Here is a 22,474-nt window from a genome sequence, read left to right on the forward strand (position 1 = left end):
ATCCACAAGTGCCTGGAGAACCATAGAGAAATACTGCTTCCAATTAATGTACTCGGTAGCTAGGTGGTCTGGTACCAGAATTGGAATATGCATGCCATCTATCACCCCTCCGCAGTTAGGGAAGCCCATTTGTGCAAAGCTATCCACAATGTCATGCACATTGCCCAGAGTCACGATCTTTTGGAGCAGGATGCGATTAATGGCCCTGCATGCTTCCATCAACACAAGTCCAATGGTAGAGTTTCCGACTCCAAACTGGTTAGCGATCAATCGGTAGCAGTCTGGAGTAGCCACCTTCCACAGTGCAATTGCCATGCACTTCTCCAACAGCAGGACAGCTCTCGTTCTCATGTCCTTGCACTGCAGGGCTGGGGTGAGCTCATCACACAGTCCCATGAATGTGGCTTTCCTCATCTGAAAGTTCTGCAGCCACTGCTTGTCATCCCAGACACGCATCACGATGTGATTCCACCACTCAGTGCTTGTTTCCTGAGCCCAAAAGTGGCATTCCATGGTGGTCAGCACCTCCGTGAATGCCACAAGCAATCTCATGTCATAGCTACTACATGTGGCGAGATTAATGTCACACTTCTCTTGTCTTTGTAGTTTAAGGAATAACTTCACTGCCACTCGTGACGTGTTAGTCAGAGCGAGCAGCATAATGGTCAACAGTTCGGGATCCATTCCTGCAGACCGAAGAGACAGAGCGCACAGTACCGTTAAAAGATGGCACCAAATGCGGATGGAAGCATAGGGATTGCTGGTATGCGAAGCAATGCATCACGGGGCATTGGGACAGGACCCAGGATGCCCCACGACCCCCTCTGCCTTCCCACAACTCTTAGCAGCGGAAGAGGAAGAGATGCTCTGCGGGATAGCTGCCCAGAGTGCACTGCTCCAAATACCACTGCGAGTGCCACAAGTGTGAATACTCTATTGCGCAGGCAGCTGACAGTGTGAACATACAACAATGGTTTCCCTTCCGTGCTCTCTGAGCGGCGCTGTAGCTGCCGGCGCTGTAAGTCTGCCAGTGTAGACATACCCTTAGGTGCACCATTTCCCCCTGCACCCTCTTTTGTCCCTCTCCTTTATAATTTGAAGGGGGGAAAGGCTGTTTAGGGTTGATGGTAATGAAGCTGAGAAGGGGAGAGTAAGCAACAAGAGAAGTGTGGGATCAGTGAAGGCAATTTCAAAATAATAAGAAATTAACAAAGGGGAGAAAGATTAATGGGAATTTACATCAGTACATACTCAACTCCTCCTTTTTCCACCCAAAACACCAGTAAGATATCTCTGCTCTGCATCCTTGCTTGGCAAAAGTGGCTAAGCACATCTTCTTTTTCAATTAAAGTTAGTGTTGCATAAACTGCACCTATGGGCTTTTTTTTTTTTTATTGCTGCATCTTTAACCAAAATTAATAAACTTAATAGTATACAAAGTGAACTCGGTGATTCACAAGATTTTTTGGCATATTACTGTTTAATTTTAAATGGTTCATCACAGTTACAAAGTTAGAGTTAAATAACTTTATTCTTTGAAATAAAAAAAATCTCAGTTTCATTGTACTGTGTAATAAATGCATAAAATTCCAACTTTCTCCCCTGTAAATTTAATTTCCTTAATTGGGCCATAATACCACCAGACAATTATTTTCTTTCAACAAGCAGATTGAATTAAATTCCCTTTTAAGACTGAGCATTTTTTTTATGGAGTCCTTAATATACTATATCACAAAATGTTTCAAATTATTTCATGTTACTATATAGTATACCATGATCTGTGCTGTGTTTGATATAACTTGAATTGTGGTTGGCAAGACTATGGTTTGTACAGTATGGATTTTTAATGTACCTTGTACATACAGCTACCACACGGCTTTGCCCAGTGCAGCAATCATTTGCCATCTTTTGGAGTTTGTGCTGCAAATGATTTGTATCAGTGTCACAATGCAATATCACTACACAACTCCATCCTGTTGTCATGCAACATTCTATCACTGTGCAACATCATCATTCCACAGCACAATGTTGTGATGACTTTCAGGGCAGTTCAATAATGTGGGACTGATCCACTGAAACTGGGATAATGCTTTAAAATTCAGGATGGGTAGCATATCTACTATATTGGGCAGCGCTGAAAGTCCTATTTTTAAAAGCTGAATAATTACTTTTTCTAACTTGACAAAAAACAAATTTCCAAGTGTCACTTAGTGCTTTGCTGTTTATGGAAAAGACTGAAAATGAAGAGAGTTTGTATATGCATATGAACTTTTAGCAGATAAGTTGGAATTACATTTTGGTGTCTGTAAAAAGCAACAGAGGGTCCTGTGGCACCTTTAAGACTAACAGAAGTATTGGGAGCATAAGCTTTCGTGGCTAAGAACCTCACTTCTTCAGATGCAATCTCCCAATACTTCTGTTAGTCTTAAAGGTGCCACAGGACCCTCTGTTGCTTTTTACAGATTCAGACTAACACGGCTACCCCTCTGACATTTTGGTGTCTGTCTCCAACTGGGAATATAAAATCAAATGTTGAGCCTTTTTATGGTCTCTTCTTTTCTTTTAGCACATCCAGTGAAACCTTATTATCACCCCACACATTTTGAAGGAGCTCTTTCTCACTTTAGTTGCTGGGACCCGTAACATAGACTCCCACATATTCATTGCATCATTAAAGAACTTTTAAAGCTTTGTTCATACTAGTTTTTCCTTGATCGTGACATGAAAATGAGTTCTTGAAAATCATGTATAGTTACATGGGCTGTATGGATTAAGGCAAAAATTCAGACTTGGGCTCCTAAAGCTAGGAACCTAATCTGCATCTATATTTAGGTATGTAAGTGGCCTGATTTTTTCTAGCGCAGCTGCAGTTTGCACAGCATAGTCAGCTACATTTTAGCAGCCTACATACAATTGAACATGTTGGCCCTACTCTTGAGAATTTTAACAGTTGCTTTCAAAAGTATTTTATGTCCACTCAGGTAAGGCACCTGTTGGCAAAACCATATACATTGAAATGGTCAAGAAGTAATGCTGAAAAATATTTCAGGAATGAGAAAAATAATAATGTTAAAGATCCCATCCACACGGGAGCATAGACCAGGCTAGCTAGAAAATCATTCCTGACATCTGCATTAGAACATGGGTGTAGTGAGCACAACTTGGCATTTCAGTGCGGATAGTTTGTTTAAATAAATTGTGACCTATGACCAGTGTGGTTTTAGCAGGAGTGCGTCTGCTGGGAGGCTGGGTCAGCCTATTTGAAACATACTTTTAATGTAAACTGAGCTTCTCAGACATGGTTCCAAGAGCTGAGCCTTTCAGAAAAGCATAAACGAATGTGACACAAGATCAGATCACACGAGTTGATCGGGGCAGATGTGAGCACGTGAGTTCCAGCTGGGGAAGCTTGGGGCTGCCTGACAGATTCCCACCTGCCCGGAACGTGACTGCGGGTAGGTGCTTCTCGGACTACCTGACACTCAATCGGGAGAACCCCCTCCCTGCCCCCACCTGACTTTAGCTCGGCCCGGCCTCGCTTGCAGCACTGCCAGGCCCAACCGGTTACCAGACCGGGGGCCCCGGGGAGCAAAGGAAAATCATCTCAAACGTATGCGCACCTACAGGCGGGCCTGAAGCGCAGCAAGAACACCCCATTGCGCCTGCGAATACCCGCCACCCCCCCCCCGCAGAGTCCCTTGCGCCTGCGCAGTTGTTGAAGTGCCGAGGCGAAGTCGCCGCGGGAAGGGGGGGTTGGCGCATGCGCGGTGGTGGCAGTCTGGTCTCTGAGGCGGGGAGGAGGCGCGGGGGTTGTTCTCCCGCATTTAACGGAGCGGGACCGAGCCCGGCGCTTTTGGGTGCCAGTGCGGGAGCAGCAAAGCGCCCGGCGGGATTCCTGGGGCGAGTCGCCGGCCCCCCTCGTCTGTGAAGCCCTCTCCACCCCGCCTTCTCCCCGCCCGGGACTACTGAGTCGGGTGCACACAAGATGGCGGACGGGGAGCTGAATGTGGATAGCCTCATCACCCGGCTGCTGGAAGGTGAGCGAGCCCCACCCCCCGGCACGTACACACGGGGGACGCGAGGCAGGGGATACTCCCGCGCGCACACACCCGGGGAACGGCGGGGGGGTGCAAGGCGGGATCCTTCCCAACCTCACACCGGGGGGAGGCGGGAGCCCCCCCCCCATCCCTACGCGCACACGGCAGGAGATGGGGGTGAGGCTCTCTTTGCCCAGTGGGGGAAGGGAAAGCAACAGCGAATGAAGGATTGGGGGGGGGGGGGGACGGTCACTCCCGTGGTACTGGGTGCTCGAAGCTATTTTAGTGATGGGGTGGGGGGGGACACACCTCATACTGCTACATACTTTGCTGCTGAGACGGAGAAGGGTGTGGGAGGTAGGTGATGTCCTGGGTGCACTGGCCCCTTCGCCATCAGAGTGTGCTATTATTATGTTAGAGGGGCCATCGAGGACTAGTGCTTTGAAATATTATTTTTGAACCAATATACAGGAGTGTGTATGTGTGTGCGTGCGCGCCCCTGTGGCGGGGTCTCTGTAATGCGAATGCCTGGCTCAGATCAGTGATGCATGTGTTTAAAGCCCAGGATTGTCCTGCTAAAGCTGCCCAGTGATGGGTGAGATAGAAAAAGCCTAGCTAGTGGGAGGTGTCTCCCTCCTTCCCATCAGGTTAGTAGAACTTTTTCAATTTGTCAAAAATTGACAAATGTTTGGGGAGGGAGGGTGTAAAAGGGGAAGCAGAAGGAATTTAGTGTACTGCAGTTCCTCTGCCCAGCTCTGGGGCTATTTCTAATGTTCTCTATAGAGAGAGAGAATAATCAGTGAGGGGGGTCAATATGCCTTTTTTCAGTGTTACCAAAGAGATCTTTTGTTAAGGTAAGGGAAAACTGTTGACTAACTTCCCATTTTTCAAGGAGCAGGATACTACTTCTATCCTTAGCCTCATCATTTGATGTTCTTGGATAGTGACTATCCAGTCTTCCCAGCCTCCTTCTCATTGCCCCCAACAAATATCTGGTGAGGGAAGGGAACGGGTATGGATAAGTGTAGTTCATTTTAAAAATGGATGTAACTTCTGGATTTGGAAGGCTACCAAGGTGACTTTCATACAGGTTTTGTTTTGGAGCCGGAATTCTTGGCCTAGAAGAGAGAAACAGAAGTTTAATAAATCTGTTTTGAATTTTGCATATCCTCTAATTTTTGGGTGGTATCTTGTTTAACTACTTTGGTAACGTAATATAATGTATAGGTTTGTGAATACCATATTGTAGTCATTCCTCCATCCTTCTGAGGGTGAAATGGAATGTATAACTAGCAACACTTAAAGAAATAACAAATCCTAAACTTTTTGTGTTTTGTTGTGGTTCTGTTAGTATGTCTGTATTTAAAGTATCCAGTGTAGTATGAGAACTTGCAGGCACCTGTATTTATAATTAAACATAGATAGATATTGTTGTCTGTTCAGCATTAGGCAAGAGTTCATTTCTGTGAGTGACTTGAAGCTTGAAATACTTCTAACAAGTTTTAACAAGACACTTGTACTAATGAAGGCTGTCTTCTGTTTTGTTTTTACTCCTGGATTATAGATAGGCCCATTTGTGACTTAGTCAGCATTCACTTCCTACCATAAGCTCAATGTTGTCTGTGTGTGTCTGGGGGAATGCTCTGGCTTTAATCTTTGTCTGGGATAGCACTTTCTAATATGTTTTAATTGTTTTCACTTTATTAATCTATAAATTATAGACTTGTGTTTTTAAATAGTCGCTGTTATATGTTGGTGTCTAAGCCTGCCTGTGACCATTTATCTTAAAGTATTAGCCTGTTAAGACAATAAAGCTAAAAACTTGTGTATGTCCATTAATTGTTTTGGTTTTATTTGACGTGCATATCCATATTAAAATAGTTGATAAAATAATACTAAGTGTTACACATATCAGGGTGTATGTAACTGTTAGTCTCAGGTCACAGCCACCTTGTAGGTTACTTAGATTCACAGTCAAGATAGTATTGTGAAAAGATTTAAGCACAAATTTCTCCAATATTAAAATGTGTGTGATCAAGCACAAATTTGAACCGTTAAGTCTAAAATTTGCTAAGTCTTTGTACAGACAATTTTTTCTAAACTGTCTTTAGAACCTAAGATTTTGATTTACTTTTTGTTTGACTGTTTTGTAAACAGAAATGATTTTCCTTAACGTTGACTGAACCAGACAGATTTTTTTTCTTCACTTAACTGCCATTAAGTTTATCAGAGCTTGTATAACGTCTCTCTGCATCAGAGGGAAAATAGATCCCTCTATCACTGCATTGCTCTTGTGTGTTTTTGTAGGTGTCCCCAAACAGGTATGGGTTGTAGGGGTTTTTTTTTCTTTAATTTACATTTTTGCGCTTATTTCCCATCTTCCAATTTCTGCACTGTGAATGCACCATAGGATGAATAAAAGCGTGACTACTGCAGTTTTAACTCTAAAGTTTCTTTTATGTAATCAGATACTTAGCAATTTATAGTTTGTTATGGCATTGCTTCTACTTTGGTAAAGTTGTACTGTAAAATGTGTTTAAAGCAAAAAGTAAGCCTGTTAATTCTCAATCTAGGAGCAAGATTTTACATATTGTCAATTGTTTTTACCATTTCCAATTAGATGGCCAGAAATAGTGGTTTTTATAGTGCAAAAATGGATTTAAAAGCTTTAAGGGAATCTTATTGCAGTGTGTTGGTCCATAGCATGTGCTAGGGCCTTCTTCTCCCTTTAAATGAAACAGATGGCTTTAACTTTGAACAGCAGTGACAGTAGTCTTTCAATAGCTGGTGCTTACAACCCATTTTGCAATGTACTAACTCAGGGTTTCTCAAACTTCAGTGCACTGCGACCCCCTTCTGACTACAAAAATTACTACACAACCCCAGGAAGGGGGACTGAGCTCGCCCGAGCCCCACTGTCCTGGGGAGGGGAGGAGGGGCAAAGCCTAAACCTAAGGGCTTGGGACCTGTAACCTGAGCCCCACTGCCCAGGGTTAAAGCCGTTGGGCTTCGGCTTTGGCCCTGGGCAGTGGCGCTCTGGCTTTGCCCCAGGCCCCAGCAAGTCTAAGCCAGCCCTGGTGACCCCATTAAAACAGGGTTGCGACCCACTTTGGAGTCCTGACCCACAGTTTGAGAACCACTGTACTAACTACTTACAAAAATAGCAACAGTAGCAAGAAATTTCTGCCCTCTTTAGGTTGTTGAATGACTACACCTATTTTTGAACATTAACCTAGCAGTCATGATCCACGCACTCACTTTGAGACTGGATTACAGTACTGTAATTGCCTGTGCCTAGTCAATCAAGGCCAATTAAACTCCGTCTTGTACAGCACAGAGCAACCTGTCTCTCTTGATCGGAACTAGCTGCTGAGAGCACATCAGTTGATTCCACCCTCCACTTGCCTCCCTTTTGTTGCTAGGTCCTAGTTCTCAAAGTTCAGAAGCATACTACTTCTGAAAATGCCTTACCATCTGAAGCTCATGGATACCTGCACTCATGAACACACACACTCATTTCAGAGAATGGAAACTCTTGAGAGCTGGAAGGCAAGCTTCTTAATGCTGGATTCTAGACTGAACACTCCTCTTGGAGAGATCAGAGCAATTCTTAGATTGGCTTGTCAGAGATCATTGCAAAACCCACCTTTTCATAACATCATATTCCCATACATGCTAGAGAACTTAGATTCTTCCCTCCCTTTTTAAGTGGTGAATGCCAGGATGCCAAGTGGAGCCCATTTTGGAATTCACTTTCTTTGTTTGTAACATGTCCAGAACATAAATGCTACATAAATTGGTGCCTTAGAACTGTGGTTCTCAACCAGGGGTATGTGTCCCCTGGGGGTATGTAGAGGTCTTCCATGAGGTATATCAATTCATCTAGATATTTGCCTAGTTTTACAACAGGCTACGTAAAATGCACTAGCGAAGTCAGTACAAACTAAAATTTCATACAGATGACTTTATACTGCTCTATACACTGAAATGTAAGTACAAAACTTATATTCCAATTGATTTACTTTCTAATTGTATAGTAAAAATGAGAAAGTAAGCAATTTTTCAGCAGTAGCGTGCTGTGACACTTTTGTATTTTTGTCTGATTTTTATAAGCAAGTAGTTGTTCAGTGAGGTGTAACTTGGGGATATGCAAATCAAATCAGACTCCTGAAAGGGGTACAGTAATCTAGAAAGATTGAGAACCACTGCCTTAGAAGTACCTATTATGTAAAGAAAACAAGTAGAATGAATACTGCATACTATGAGTAAACTGGCTGGTTTATAAGGTATGCTGCTAGCACAGAACATATCAGGCACACCTTGTCCTTTGTCTCATTTTCCTGCCCTCCAGCTCCTAAGAGCTGGCAGACATCCACACCAATTCTTTTGGCACTGGGATGGGGAGAGAGACCCTCTGCTTTTTCACTTAATGCTTGCAGACGTGTACGATAAGCCTGGTCTTTGAACCTGGTGGCTATTGAGTTATGGCTACTAGATACAGGGTATGTGTGTTGATTAGGGGGCTGCTGAGAATCAGGGCTTGTCTAGACACAGAAGTTGTGTTGGTCTAACTTAAAGAAGTTTTAAAACTTAAGCCAGTGCAAACCTCTATAGACTCACCTGTTTGAAACTGATTGTTTGTATTGTAGTAGCACCTGGGAGCCCCCAACATAGACCAGATCCCCTTTGTGTTGGGTACTATACAAACACAAAATAAAGACTCTTTCCTGCTTCACAGAGCTCTGTTTAGCTTCAGCCTGTAAATTTACTGATGTAAACCAAACATAAGAGTTTCATAGATTATAAAGCCAGAAGAACATTGTGATCACATTGTCTGACATCCTGTAAAACACAGAATATAGGACTTCCCTGGATTAATTCCAGTTTGAACTGGAGCATTGAGTCTATCACTAAGGTACGCCTTCCAATCCTTAAATCCAGTGGTTCTCAAAGTGTGGGTCAGGACCCTAAAGTGGGTCACAACCCCATTTTAGTGGGGTTACCAAGGCTGGCGTTAGACTTGCTGGGACCTGGGGCCAAAGCTGGAGCGCCACTGCCCAGGGCCGAATCTAAAGCCTGAGCCCAACGGCTTTAACCCTGGGCAGTGGGGCTGAGGTTACAGGCCCCAAGCCTTCAATTTTCAACATCCTTCTTGAATTGTGGACACAAGTTCTGGGCATAGTACTACAGCAGTGGTTGCCCCAGTGCCAAATACAGATGTAATGAAACCTACTTCTATTTGATATTCCCCTGTTTATGCATCCAAGGATTGCATTAGGCATTTTGGCCAGAGCATCACCAAACATCAGATTTAAATCAATTTAAGGCCTGATCTACACTTAGGTTTGTTGGAATAGCTATATTGGTCGGGGGTGTGAAAAATTACACCCCTGAGCTCTGTAGTTAGTTAAGCTGACCAAACCCTGGTGTAGATGCAGCTAGGTCAGTGGAAGAATTCCTCTGATCTAGCTAATGTTGCTCAGGAAGGCAGATTAACTACAGCGGAGGAAGAAAACCTATCTGTTGCAGTAGAAAGAATCTACAGTATGACATTTATAGTGGCATGGCTGCAGTGCTGTAGCTGTGACACTGTAGAGCCCATCGTGTAGACCAGGGGTTGGCAACCTATGGCATGCATGCCAAACACGGCACGCAAGCTGATTTTGAGTGGCACGCAGCTCCCCTGACGCAGTCCCGGCACTCAGGCCCCCCCCCCCCCCCCCCCCCCCCACACACACACACACACACACACACACAGCACACACACACCGCTCTCCCCTGCGGGGGCAGGAGGCAGAAGCTTGGTTCTGTGGCAGCCAAGCTTTCCCCCTCCCCCGCTTCTTCCCCCAGCAGCGCTTTTCTGCCCCCCCCTCCTCCTCTCTGTCCCTGGCCAATCAGCTGATGGCCCTAGTGAGGGGGAGGGGGAAGAGCGGCAGCGTGCACACAGCTCTGTAGAGGAGGCAGAGAAGAGGTAGAGACGGACCCTGGGGAGAAGGGGGTGGAACAGGGCATATCCCTTCCAGTCCCCTGCCATGAGCCGCTCAGGGCAGGGGGCTGGGAGCACCCCCACAAGCTGAGCACCCCAGCCCTCTGCCCTGACCCCCCCACCAACACACACTCAGCCTTCTGCCCTGCACCCCCACACCCCTCAGCCCTCTGCCCTGAACCTCCCCACCCAACACACATACAGCCATCTGCCCTGCACCCCACACCCCCCCCAGCCATTTGCCCTGATCCCTGAAACACCCATTCCCAGGTCTGGGGTCCTGGCTGTAGGCCCTACTCAGCCCGCTACCAGCCTAGGTGAACAGAACCCCAGGCTGGCAGCGAGCTGAGCAGGCTGGTGGCATAAGATCAGCATTTTAACTTAATTTTAAATGCCGCTTCTTAAACATTTTGAAAACCTTGTTTACTTTACATACAATAGTTTAGTTATATAATATAGACTTATAGAAAGAGACCTTCTAAAAATGTTAAAATGTATTACCGGCACGCAAAACCTTAAATTAGAGTGAATAAATGAAGTCTCGGCACACCACTTCTGAAAGGTTGCCTACCCCTGGCGTAGACCATAGGTAATCAATAGGTGGATTGCAGGCCAAATCCTGACTGCCAGCTGCTTTTGAGTGGGCCGTGAAATCTTTTTGTATACTTATTATTACCGTTATTGATATTGCGATGTGAAAAATGTTTCTCTGGAGTCTGGACCTTGACTATAACTTGACCAAGAAATTTGGACCTTTACCAAAAAATAGACTATTCCCTGGTGTAGATGTATTCTGTGAGACCATTTTTCTTTCTAAAATCTGTTGTTTTTTTTTTGGCCAGGCGTAAGAAAGCTTACTAGTTCTGTTAATACTGGTTCATCAAATTGTCTGTCACATAAGTTGTGAAACGTTATTCCATAGTGTGAGTGTCTCTTAACTTATTACATTTGTTCAAAATATATGTAACACTTCAGAACCTTACCGTTTAAAGAAAGATAATGGTCTCAGCTGGCTCCCTCTCTGGTACAGTCTGAGACGTTTGCTGATATAAGACTTGTTTCCATATTCAAGAAAAGCTGTGAGTTCCCAATCAAGTGGAGAAAACTTATTTTAACCTTCTGTTTCCAAAATTGATTTTTTGGGGGCATTTGACCTCATTGGACAGTTGTAGCTACTTGAACGTGGAGGCAAGAAAGTCTGCTGGTAACATGAAACTCAAACAGCCTCTCATAGTTCTGGGAGAGAATTGCAGCCAACATACATTCTTTGGAAACACTGTTCTTTTCAGCCAAAAGTGCAATTGTCTGCTGATCTAAAGGTTACTATAAGATTGGTGGTTGACAGTCTGTTCGGCTTTACTTGGTGCATTTGCAGCACTCCGAGCATAACCAGCTTCCAGAGCAGCAAAGGAAAGAAACATTTTTTTAAAAAATAATAAATTGTGCATGTAAAAGCACTTACATGGCATAAGGGGTTGGGAGATAGCAGTAGTTTCACAGAGTATACATAATTCTTTGAAAAAGCTGAAAATCTAGTTAGTGATGTCCATTTGTTTTGTGGAACTGTTGACATTTTGTGTAGTTAACATTCAATAACAAATACTGAAAAAACAAACTAGATTACGCTTTGCTTTAAAATCATGTCATTTGGACTAGTCCTTTCTTTAACTTCAGTTTCATCAAGACTCTAGGAGTTCATGAAAACACAGGAATAGAGAGACAAATGTTTCACTATTGACAGAACAAAAGTTTTTATACACTATACAATATTGGTTCTAGCTCAAAGAATTTTTGAGCCGGAGGCCACTAAAATCAGATAGGAATTGTAAATATGTAAGGGAGGCAAGAGTATGAGAGATTTTTAAGCTGTACATTGCAAACCCCCATAGCTGAAACTAATCCTTGGAAAGATGCAACTCCCAACTTTCTGATTGCTGTTATTAGTTTCCATCCCTGGTTGCTTGAGGTGTTTTACTTAAAATAATCACTGGTTCCTCTGACCAGATTTAAAAAAAAAAAAAAAAAAAAAAAATACAGGCAGTCTTCAGATTCCTAGTCATCCTTGTCTAGTCAGTCCTTGCTACACAGTACCAGTAACTTGAAAAAACCCTCTTGCTTGCTTAGATTTACACCTAAGCTGCCATATTCTGCAACTGTTACATTTTTGTCTTATTTATTTGTTATAGTAAAATAGTTTGCGTTGTGCAATATTCCTACTATGTAATGTTGGGACCTAATCCTACAAGGTACTAAACATCTTTAATTCCTGTTGATTTTCAATAGGAGTTAAACACTTGGCACCTTGCATGGTCAGGTCTTCTTGCAGAACTCAAACTAAAGGCTGAGATTGGAATAGTTCCAAAATGAAAACTGTAAACTAAATTCAAACCATTCAATATTGTGGAAGAAAATGACAAACTGTTTTGGTTGTTTTGAAAGATCACTTTTCTTCCTTTTCACAAAGCACTTAAGCATAAAGGAGGAGTCATGCTTTTTCCTCTCTTCTTCCGTACTTTATTGCTCCAAAAATGTTTTATACTTGGCTTGTGGGGAAAGTAATTTGGCAGTCTGGCATAATGCTGTTGTATGCCACATCCCAGAATGGATCGTCATAGATGTGGGAAATGAGGGACATTCTCAGAAAAGAAAAATAGAACTAGAAAAGGTCTATTTCAAGGATACACAAACAAATTATGAAAAATAGACTGCAAGGAACAAATAGTCATTTTGATTCAGACATAAAGTATCATAGATACAGCCAATGGGGGGAGGGAGAATATAACTGGGAAAAAAGAAGCAAGATACGAGTTTGCTTTATCTTCTCCCCCTGAAAAAAACTTCAGAGACAATTGTAATAGTTAGTGTTGGGAGGGTAGGAGTATCTTGAAATTAATCTTGGGTAGGGAGCGTAATAAAAAGGCAGGAATCATATTGTATTTTAAACATCAGTCCTGAAGGGTACTAAAATCATAGCAATCTATAAATCATGGAAAGGTTGAAATAGGGGGAGAGAGAGAGCGTGCTAAAACCCTTGTCCATTTGGATGACCTCATGATTATAAAAGTAAGGAAATTTTCAGTTTGCCACTTTTGTATCTCATTAAGGTTGTAACAAAGTATTGATCACTTAACATATCTTTGTTTATATATTCTGTGCCATGTAAAGAACAATTTTAGCATGAATCCCTCAACTTACTTGCATTCAGAGTACAGCTGCATTTTAATAGAGATGAGGAAAAAAGCAATGATTTAATTTTAATATAATGAAATGTGCTTTTAATGTGGACAGTTGAGCTGAATTTTTAAGTCAGTGACCCAGGGATGCGGTTGTGGATTTTAGAAAATCAAATCAATGTAGTTGGTACTGTGTGTTCTAACAGTGAAGCATACTATATTTGGCTACTTAGTCAGGTCAAGTTTCCTATGAAACTGACCTCAGGGGAGAATATCAGATCTTACTGTTTAACAATGTAACCTGTAACATTTTTCCTTCCAAATTTTAAGGGTGTTTGAAAAAACACACCTTAAGCTTGTCTCCAAAGCATAGGGGTTTTTTTTGTGTGTGGGGGGTTGTTTGTTTGTTTGTTTTTACTTTTGTGGTACAATTTCATGCTTTCCTAATGTAGACTAGTTCATTTTAGTATTTTAACAAACCCCACAACGCCTAAAAATAAATAAATAAATAAATACAAATCTTAACATTAAATGGTGAGCTTTGCATTCCTTTTATATATACAGTTTTTTGCTGTTTGTCTAATACAGATAAATCACCTTGGAGGCAGGTATCTATTCTTAGTTGTCTAAACACCATGCACATGCATAGCATTACATAAATAGTAATCCGAGTCCCTATCCTTACCTAGGAACTTCTGAAATATAATCAGAGAGCCTTGATGCGGGTCATTATGTATAAAATAAGACCTTTTTCGGATTCAAAACCATGTTGAAAAATGTTTGCTTAATCCTAAGGCTTTGTCTAACAGTACACCTGGGGAAATGGCAATCGTAGATTACTGCAGTGGATTACTTTCCTAGTGTAGTTAGAGGTTTCTTGTGTTGTGTTTTTTATTTTATTTTATTTTTTTTAATTTAGAAGGCCTCTTCAAGACTTATAGTATGTAGAACAGTTCTAGTTTTGCATGGCTCGTTGAGAATGGTTAACTATTTTTTGAATAAGTTTGACATTTGTGTTTTAAGTATAATGAAAAAGCTTATACTATTGAATTGGTTGTTTTGGGTACTTTTTTTTGCTAACCTCAAAAACAGATTAAAACTGAATAAAAGCATTTATGGCCGTATCTAGAATTCTTGAATTTCCTTGAATCCTGTCAGTGTGATATTGAACTGAAATTGCACTAGTAGCATAGTTCCATTTCCTAGTGAAAGATGAAACTCGTGTCCTTGTCGAGGAGTAGGTCTTCACTGCAGAGTTAATTGTGGTGATCAATACCCTGGGGCTTACCCCTTCATTGGCCTAATTTGGGTGTGAGTGGCTGCTTCCACAGTGGTGCTGTACTTGTGTGAGGTGCTAGGACTTCTGGGGTCATTTTCATGATTCTTAGTTCTGCAGTGAGCTGTCACTTTTTTTTTTCCCCCTCAGTGAATTGTGGGAGAATTTGTCTGTCCTTCTGGGCACATGAGAGGAATTGTGGGAAGGCATTGGAGGACTATCAGCAGGACTGTCCTTAGGCATACGCAGAATATGCAGCTGCATAGGGCACCAGCGACCAGCCCTCCCATCCCCCCGCCAGCCCTCCTGTGCGTTCCTATGGGGGTGTGGGGCCCTAGACAACTCCCTCCACCCCACCCCCATTTTCCATCCCTTCTCCCAACCCCCCACCCCTAGTGATGGACGCAGCCCAGGGGATTAGCGGGAGGGGCCTGCTGCTGTTAGCAGGGGTCAGGCCTACCCCTGCACTCACCAGCGGTGGCAGGAAGCAGAGCAACCCAGCCCACTCCACTCCGCTGGCTGGTTCCCCACTGTGTCGCTCCACATCCCGCCGCCAGTGAGTGTGGGGGGAGGGAACGCTTCCCCCAAGCCTCCTCCCCCGAGCGACATGGCTGAGGCGGGGGGAGTGGAGTGGGCTGGGGCCAGGTCGTTCTGCTTCCCGCTGCCGGCGCCAGGCCCCGGGCTAATCCCCCAGGACGCTCTGGGCCTGTGGGGCCCCCCAAGCAGCCTCCCAAAGTTCCTGCCTTCATGGCCCTGCAGGCCTTGAGCGCAGCCCAGACCCTCTGCAAGCGGTGGGGGGGGAAAGTAAGTTCTAGGGTTGCATAAAGCACCATAATTGGTAGGGACGACCCTGACTATCAGCATTTGAGTGGTTTAGCCTATGCTCACAGTGTAAAAGGAGGAGGTTACCAGCCTGAGTGTAAGCAGTGCTCAGGCTTTAGCTTGTATCCCAGGATTGGCCAGTTACTTTGACTATAAAGTACCACAGTCTTGAGTGAGGTTTGGTGTGTGGATGACAGTAGCACTTGTAGTGTAGATATACCCAGAGTTAACTCTGCAATGAAGACAACTCTTGGGTGTATCATCTGCCTTAAATTCCACTGCTTATGAGGTGTTGATGCAATTGTGGTCCTTAGTAAGACGGGGTAGATTAGTCTCTGAAAATGTCTCATCCTTTATCCTCTGAGTCTCGACTTCTTCCAAAGAAAAAACAGTTATGAGTCTGTCCGAGGGCCCTCTTGCAGGGTTCCAGTCTATCCTCTAACACTAGAAGCTACTCTGGAGGGTTAGTAAGGCTACAATTTTGTCATGGAAATTTTAATAAATTTCACAGCAGAAGTGCAAGATAAAAAGATAAGTAATTGAAAGGTCACTAAATGATGTAACTTCACAACATTAGCATACACGAGTTTGTAGTGGGGGTGCTGAAAGCTGGGGGCGGGCGGGTGGGCAGGCAGGCAGAGTTTTGGAGATTGAGCCCATCCCACACTCCACTTGTAGTGGCAGCTCCTGTCTTTTAGGGCTGGGTACAGCTCCCCAATCCAGGCATTGTTACCCTGTACTTCAGGTCGCAGTGCCACTCAGTTTGGGTCTAATCAAATGTGTTTTTACAGTTGTTTCCAAGATGTCTCAGACTTTATTCTGATGCATGATTTCTGAGACAGAACTAGCCTAGGTAAGGAGATGTGAGAGATGGAGTCTTCAGTGTACTGTGGAACAGATAATGCAGTGCCTATAGGAAGTCTGTGTCTGGAAGGCTGCTAGATGGTTGAAGCCCAATCCAGCTAAAAACCAAGTTAAAGTTGGTAGGCTCTGAAAAGCAACAAGATATGGTGAGAGCCATGCTCGTACCTAGTTGGGTAGATTAGTGTGCCATTTATAACAGACTTGCAGTATTAGAGGGATATTAGATCCATGATTGCTGTTAGATGTAAGATAACATGGATGGCAGTACCTCTCTTCATCTGCATCTGGTAAGGCAAATGCAGCCACCTTTTTGGGAGTGGACTTTGCTATCGATATCGGTGTCTTTGAGCTTGTATGTAGGGATGTTATACTGGTATAAGGTGTGAATTCAAACTGTTATACTGGTATAACTCCCCATGTGGGGACACATTGCAGTATAGTTTTTTTATAGTTTTAACTTTTTCCCAGTTTTTGTCACTGTGGAAGGTAGTGTACCTCAACCTGCTAACTTGAGTTGAACGTACAAAGCTGCCTTATCTTCACTAGAATTTTACTTCAGTTAATTAACTAGCTTGCTAACTTAAGTTAAGAATGCATCTTTTTTTTTTGTAGAGACAATGCCTGAGTGATTTGGTACCAGATGACCTCTGATTACATCTATCCATGTACTGTATTGCCTCTCTTGTTCTAATACTAAAGTTTTTCTCAACTGTAAATCTATGGAGGCTGTTGGCAGCATATTTTTCATGAAAAATCCCTTGGTTCTGAAGCTTGCTTTGTTTCCCCCTTTCCAGTCTTCAAGAAGCTCAGACCTTGTAAAACTTCTAGGCATTGGTTTGCTAGGCAAGTAATTAATGGGTGCATAACTGGCTGGATAACCGTACTCAGAGAGTTGTTGTTAATGGTTCCCAATCCTGCTGGAAAGATATAACAAGTGGGGTTTTGCAGGGGTCTGTTTTGGGGACTGGCTCTGTTCAATATCTTCATTAACGACTTAGATATTGGCATAGAAAGTACGCTTATTAAGTTTGCAGATGATACCAAACTGGGAGGAATTGCAACTGCTTTGGAGGACAGGGTCATAATTCAAAATGATCTGGACAAATTGGAGAAATGGTCTGAGGTAAACAGGATGAAGTTTAACAAAGACAAATGCAAAGTGCTCCACTTAGGAAGGAAAAATCAATTTCACACATACAGAATGGAAAGAGACTGTCTAGGAAGGAGTATGGCAGAAAGGGATCTAGGGGTTATAGTGGACCACAAGCTAAATGAGTCAACAGTGTGATGCTGTTGCAAAAATTGCAAACATGATTCTGGGATGTATTAACAGGTGTGTTGTGAGCAAGACACGAGAAATCATTCTTCCGCTCTACTCAGCGCTGGTTAGGCCTCAGCTGGAGTATTGTGTCTAGTTCTGGGCACCGCATTTCAAGAAAGATGTGGAGAAATTGGAGAGGGTCCAGAGAAGAGCAACAAGAATGATTAAAGGTCTTGAGAACATGACCTATGAAGGAAGGCTGAAAGAATTGAGTTTGTTTAGTTTGGAAAAGAGAAGACTGAGAGGGGACATGATAGCAGTTTTCAGGTATCTAAAAGGGTGTCATAAGGAGGAGGGAGAAAACTTGTTCACCTTAGCCTCTAAGGATAGAACAAGAAGCAATGGGCTTAAACTGCAGCAAGGGAGGTTTAGGTTGGACATTAGGAAAAAGTTCCTAACTGTCAGGGTGGTTAAACACTGGAATAAATTGCCTAGGGAGGTTGTGGAATCTCCATCTCTGGAGATACTTAACAGTAGGTTAGAGAAATGTCTATCAGGGATGGTCTCTAGACAGTATTTGGTCCTGCCATGAAGGCAGGGGATTGGACTCGATGACCTCTTGAGGTCCCTTCCAGTCCTAGAATCTATGAATCTATAATGAGATAAGAAGTTTGACTTTGTATCTGGTTTGATACTATGAATTACATAAAAGCTTACTGTGTTTTTACATATTTAAAAAACTCCTTTTTGTGGATGTTAGTAAGTGCCCAAAAAAATGGGCAGTAGATGTGCTTAAATCTACAGAGGAGCATATTTTTCTGGTTAGGATATAGTCTCCTGTGTATTTTTGCTACATACCTGCTCTTTCAGTGTTATCTGTAGGATCATCAGTAGATGAAGCAGTATACATTGAAAATGAGATGAGAACATGCTAAAACTCATTTTACTCCCAAACTAGAAAAGGAAGGGAAAATTAGATTTTTTTAACATTCTTGACAAGGCAAATTAAATCAAAAGAAACAACAATTTGTTGAAGGAAACTGAAGTTCAATGACTATAGTTTGAGTCATAGACTGCATACAGTTTGATCACATTCTTGGACAAGAGCCTTGTCGGTAAAGCTTCAAAATTAATTCTTAATAGCTTTTATATTTAAAGCCAACCATAACATTATTGAAGCTTTATAACTTTGTAAATTCTTCGGGACAGGGACTCTTTTTGCTGTGTTTGTACAGTAATTTCTTAGCACAGTGCAATACCTATGTGCTACCACATAATACAAACAACTAAAATGTTGTAGGAGTGAGGGTCATTTTAGTGTGGTGCAAACTGAGCACGCAACACAAGTGCAAGGGCTATTAACTGCAAGACCTTTACCATTATTCATCACTTCCTTTGGCTGGAATACTTCCAGAATGTGTGTTTACATAAAGTGTTAAAGGAAAACATACTAAAGAATACCATTCAGCGAGCATTCTTAATATGTTCAGAACTGAAAGCCCATACATCCATGTGGCTCTTGACCCAACTCTTGTGTTTAGCCTCTGGCCTTATCATTGCTAGGAAAAGGTGTTTTTAGCACATGAACTAACGCGTTGGGTCATATGTTAAAACGCTTATTCCTAGTGAATGCAAGATCTGAGTTGCCTGTCTATATTTTATTTCTAATCTTAGTATGGTTATATGGCTAAAAATTCTAACTAACAAGATGTGTGACATGTTGGCATTGTTCTTGTTGATTAGACTAGTATTACAGCTGGCGTGCATCAGTAGAACAAAGCAATTTCTAGCTTGTGTTTGAGCCATAGCTTATTTAACCAGATTACTCAGCAGTGGTTTTTTGTTTTCTTTTGTTTTTGACCCAAGAACCTATTGTTGTAAACTTAACAGTCCAGTTGCCCTACTCCCAGTCCTGAGCTCTTACCATAGTATCGTACTGCTGATAGTTTACATCTACACAGCACCAATGCCTGCCTGCCTCCCAACTCCCACGGTAGTGACGCTCAGAACCTGGCTCAAGTGTCAGGGCCTTGCATTACAAGACTAAATAGCAGTGTAGACGTTCCTGCTCGGACTGGAGCCCTGGCTCTGAAATCCACCAAGTGGGTGAGGTTCTTAGAGCCTGGGCTCCAGGCCAAGTGGGAATGTCTACTCTGCTATTTTTAGCCTTGTACGGTGAGTCGAGGTCAGCTGATCTGGGATCTGAGACTTGCTTCCTGGGATTTTTCTGCTGTATAGATGTACCTTTTGATGGTTATAAAGAACAGATTTTTCCTATTTGGCTGCTGTTTTGAAAATCAAGTATTATATACTTAGACATATGCATATTTTTAAGTTGCAATATTTATTATGGGAACATATTGGAAAACAAGCGCAGTGAAAATTAGTGTTTTGATGTTCACAGAAGCACTGGACTTCACTAAATGTACAACATAGGAATACTGTTATCCCAACTACACTTTACGCCCCCCTGGAGCACTGCTTTATTGTGTTATATCCAAATTCGTGTTATATTGGTCGCATTATATCGAGGTAGAGGTGTACATATAGCTCTGTGTAATATTAAGGGACAATGAGTCGTTCATGGCCTGAAGTCTTTAGGTGTAATCCTGTAAGTTAATGGAAGCAAAGGGCTTTCAGCACATCAGAAAATTAAGTCTATTAAAGAATGCCAAGGCTGTAGCTTCAATGGGGTAAAGGTATGGTTTTTCGCTATTTTGTTGTAAAATGCTAGTGGAGACAAGGTATAGAGTAGTTTTACCTTGATGAATCTAGTAGAAGTGAAAACTGATGGTTGGAGTGTGTATTTTGGGGGGAAGGGGTGTCTAGGGTTCACCTCATCTAGCTACATCAAAGTAAAACTACCCTGTATCTTGCCTCCACTAGCGTTTTGCTATAAATTAACTTTTTTTTTTTTTTAAGCACCTTATTTCCTAATGTAGACAATTCCTGAGGAGGAAACACTTATTCTGGCTATTTTAACTTGGGAAGCCATTAACTAGGCAGTCTTGCCTGACCTTATTACACAGAGGATCACACAAACCTCAGCACAACCTTGTGTGGGCCAAACAGATTCTACATATTTTAATAAGATTTAAAGTTAACTATTGATTTATATTTTATATTCTGCTTGTTTGTATGTATTAGGTTATTTCTATGTACAGTATTGTCTTTTTACAGACTTGTGTAAACTAAAATGATATAACATAATGACAAAACACTAATGAATCAGCCATTAGTATATTGTGTTGAAGCAAGTCATGGGCCTTATGAAATGCTCTGGTGGGCTGGAGGTTAGGCACCCCTGAAACATAGACATATTCTAGTAAAACTATTACAGTAAAACCTCAGTTATGAACACCTAAGGAATGGAGGTTGTTCATAAATGTTTGTTCAGAGTTATGGTAGCTCTTTCAAAAGTTTTTACAACTGAACATTGGAAATAATACAGCTTTGAAACTTCACTATGCGGAAGAAAAATGCTGGTATTAACCATCTTAATTTAAATGAAACAAGAACAGAAACAGTTTCCTTACCTTATCAAACTCTTGTTTTTTTTAATAGTTTGTTTAACACAGTACAGTACTGTATTTGCTTTTTTTGTCTCTGCTGCCTGATTGCATACTTCTGGTTCCAAATGAAGTGTGTGGTTGACTGGTCAGTTCATAACTCTGGTATTTGTTACTGAGGTTCTGCTATATGTATTTTTCAAGTGTCTGTTACAATATGTCAGTATGGCACTACAGCTGGCATACATATAATATCCTAACTTATTCACACTCCTCATGGATTATTTTACCCTTTGGATGCTGGTAAGGCTACATGCCTTCATAAAAGCGCCAAAAGATACAAAATGCCAGTATGCTTAGCAGCATAGGCTGCTATGTTCATATCAGCATAATGCTTTGCTCTCTACATTGAACTAGATTTTATTGAATAACTGATGTCGTTGTCCAGATATTCAAAGTCCTCTATGGTAGTGGCCATAGCTGTCTCAGACCTGGTTTCCCTCCATAGCCAGGACCATCCATAACAATTGTTTTACTGGAACAACTAAACCTGAGTGTGAGAGACCGCACGTTTTTTCACAGGAGTTGGATTAGAGAATTTGCTCCCCAAAGGGCTAATAACCAACTGGCGTCACTATTTTCAGAAGTAGATGCAAAATAAATTTAATCAACTTAACCCAATAAGTATCTTGTGTACTTGAGCACACTCTCTTTATGAACTAATTGACCCACTTTTTCTAGATCATTGGTCCCCAAACTGTGGGGCATGACTCCCCAGGAGGCGTAGAGGAACATTTGGCAGGGGGGAGAGCATGGTGGGACCCTGACTCCAGCCCCTTTCCTCTGCCCAGGTCCCAGAGGTGTGTGGGCAGATTACATTACGGGTGAGGAGGGGGTGCAACATAAGTTTGGGGACCACTGTTCTAGAGGCTGGAGAGGAAGAAAGATTTCTGCAGTAGTTGAGGTCTTCATTGGCCACAATGGAGCCACTAATATAAATATTTAGGTAAAGTTATCTTTCCGCTAAGAATGTCTTCTATGCTTGATAGAGGACAAGAAAGGGAACTGTAGGTGTAACTGTCCATGTGACCCTACACTACTGGTTAACACACCTGTTTCAAATTGATCAATTTTGAATTAGTTGCATTACTTAAAAGAATGACTTCCTCTTTCTGTACTTTGTTATAAAATATAAAGGGAGCTTTTGACATGATTTGGGGATTTGAAAGCAACTTTTATAACCACGATACTAAACTCTTGACTTAGAATTGAAAGTAAGGGGAGGGAAAACCCAGCTGTGCAGTGGTTAAAAATATATTTTTTTAATAGAATAAAACATGGATGACTCAGGGCTTGTCTGCAGTTTTCCTGATTAATTCAATGTATGGACACTCTTATTCTGGAATAAGCCCACTTGGGAACAAGGCATGCTTACTGCAGAATAAGAATATCCACATGTGGGATTATCTAGGGAAAATTCCATGTGAGTCTTTAAGCTTGTTTCCATTGTCTATCAGGAGTGTTCACACTGTCATTTTTAGAGGTA

General features: G+C 42.2%; 1 protein-coding gene across 5 annotated transcripts in view; it reads left to right on the forward strand.

The window, feature by feature from the left end:
• The first annotated feature begins 3,259 nt into the window (after window positions 1-3,259).
• The window catches only part of PPP1CB (protein phosphatase 1 catalytic subunit beta), a 50,406-nt gene continuing 31,191 nt past the window's right edge, over window positions 3,260-22,474 (forward strand). The window contains exon 1 of one of the 5 annotated variants that reach the window (XM_005289520.5): window positions 3,260-4,037. In XM_005289520.5, coding sequence (XP_005289577.1) covers window positions 3,986-4,037 — 52 coding nt within the window. In that variant the 5' untranslated portion in view covers window positions 3,260-3,985. Of the gene's footprint in view, window positions 4,892-22,474 lie in introns of all 5 variants that reach the window. The other 4 variants (XM_065589305.1, XM_042848526.2, XM_065589307.1 and 1 more) reach the window with 4 other exon arrangements.

This window comes from Chrysemys picta, chromosome 3 (assembly GCF_011386835.1).
Source record: "Chrysemys picta bellii isolate R12L10 chromosome 3, ASM1138683v2, whole genome shotgun sequence".
NCBI lineage: Eukaryota > Metazoa > Chordata > Testudines > Emydidae > Chrysemys > Chrysemys picta.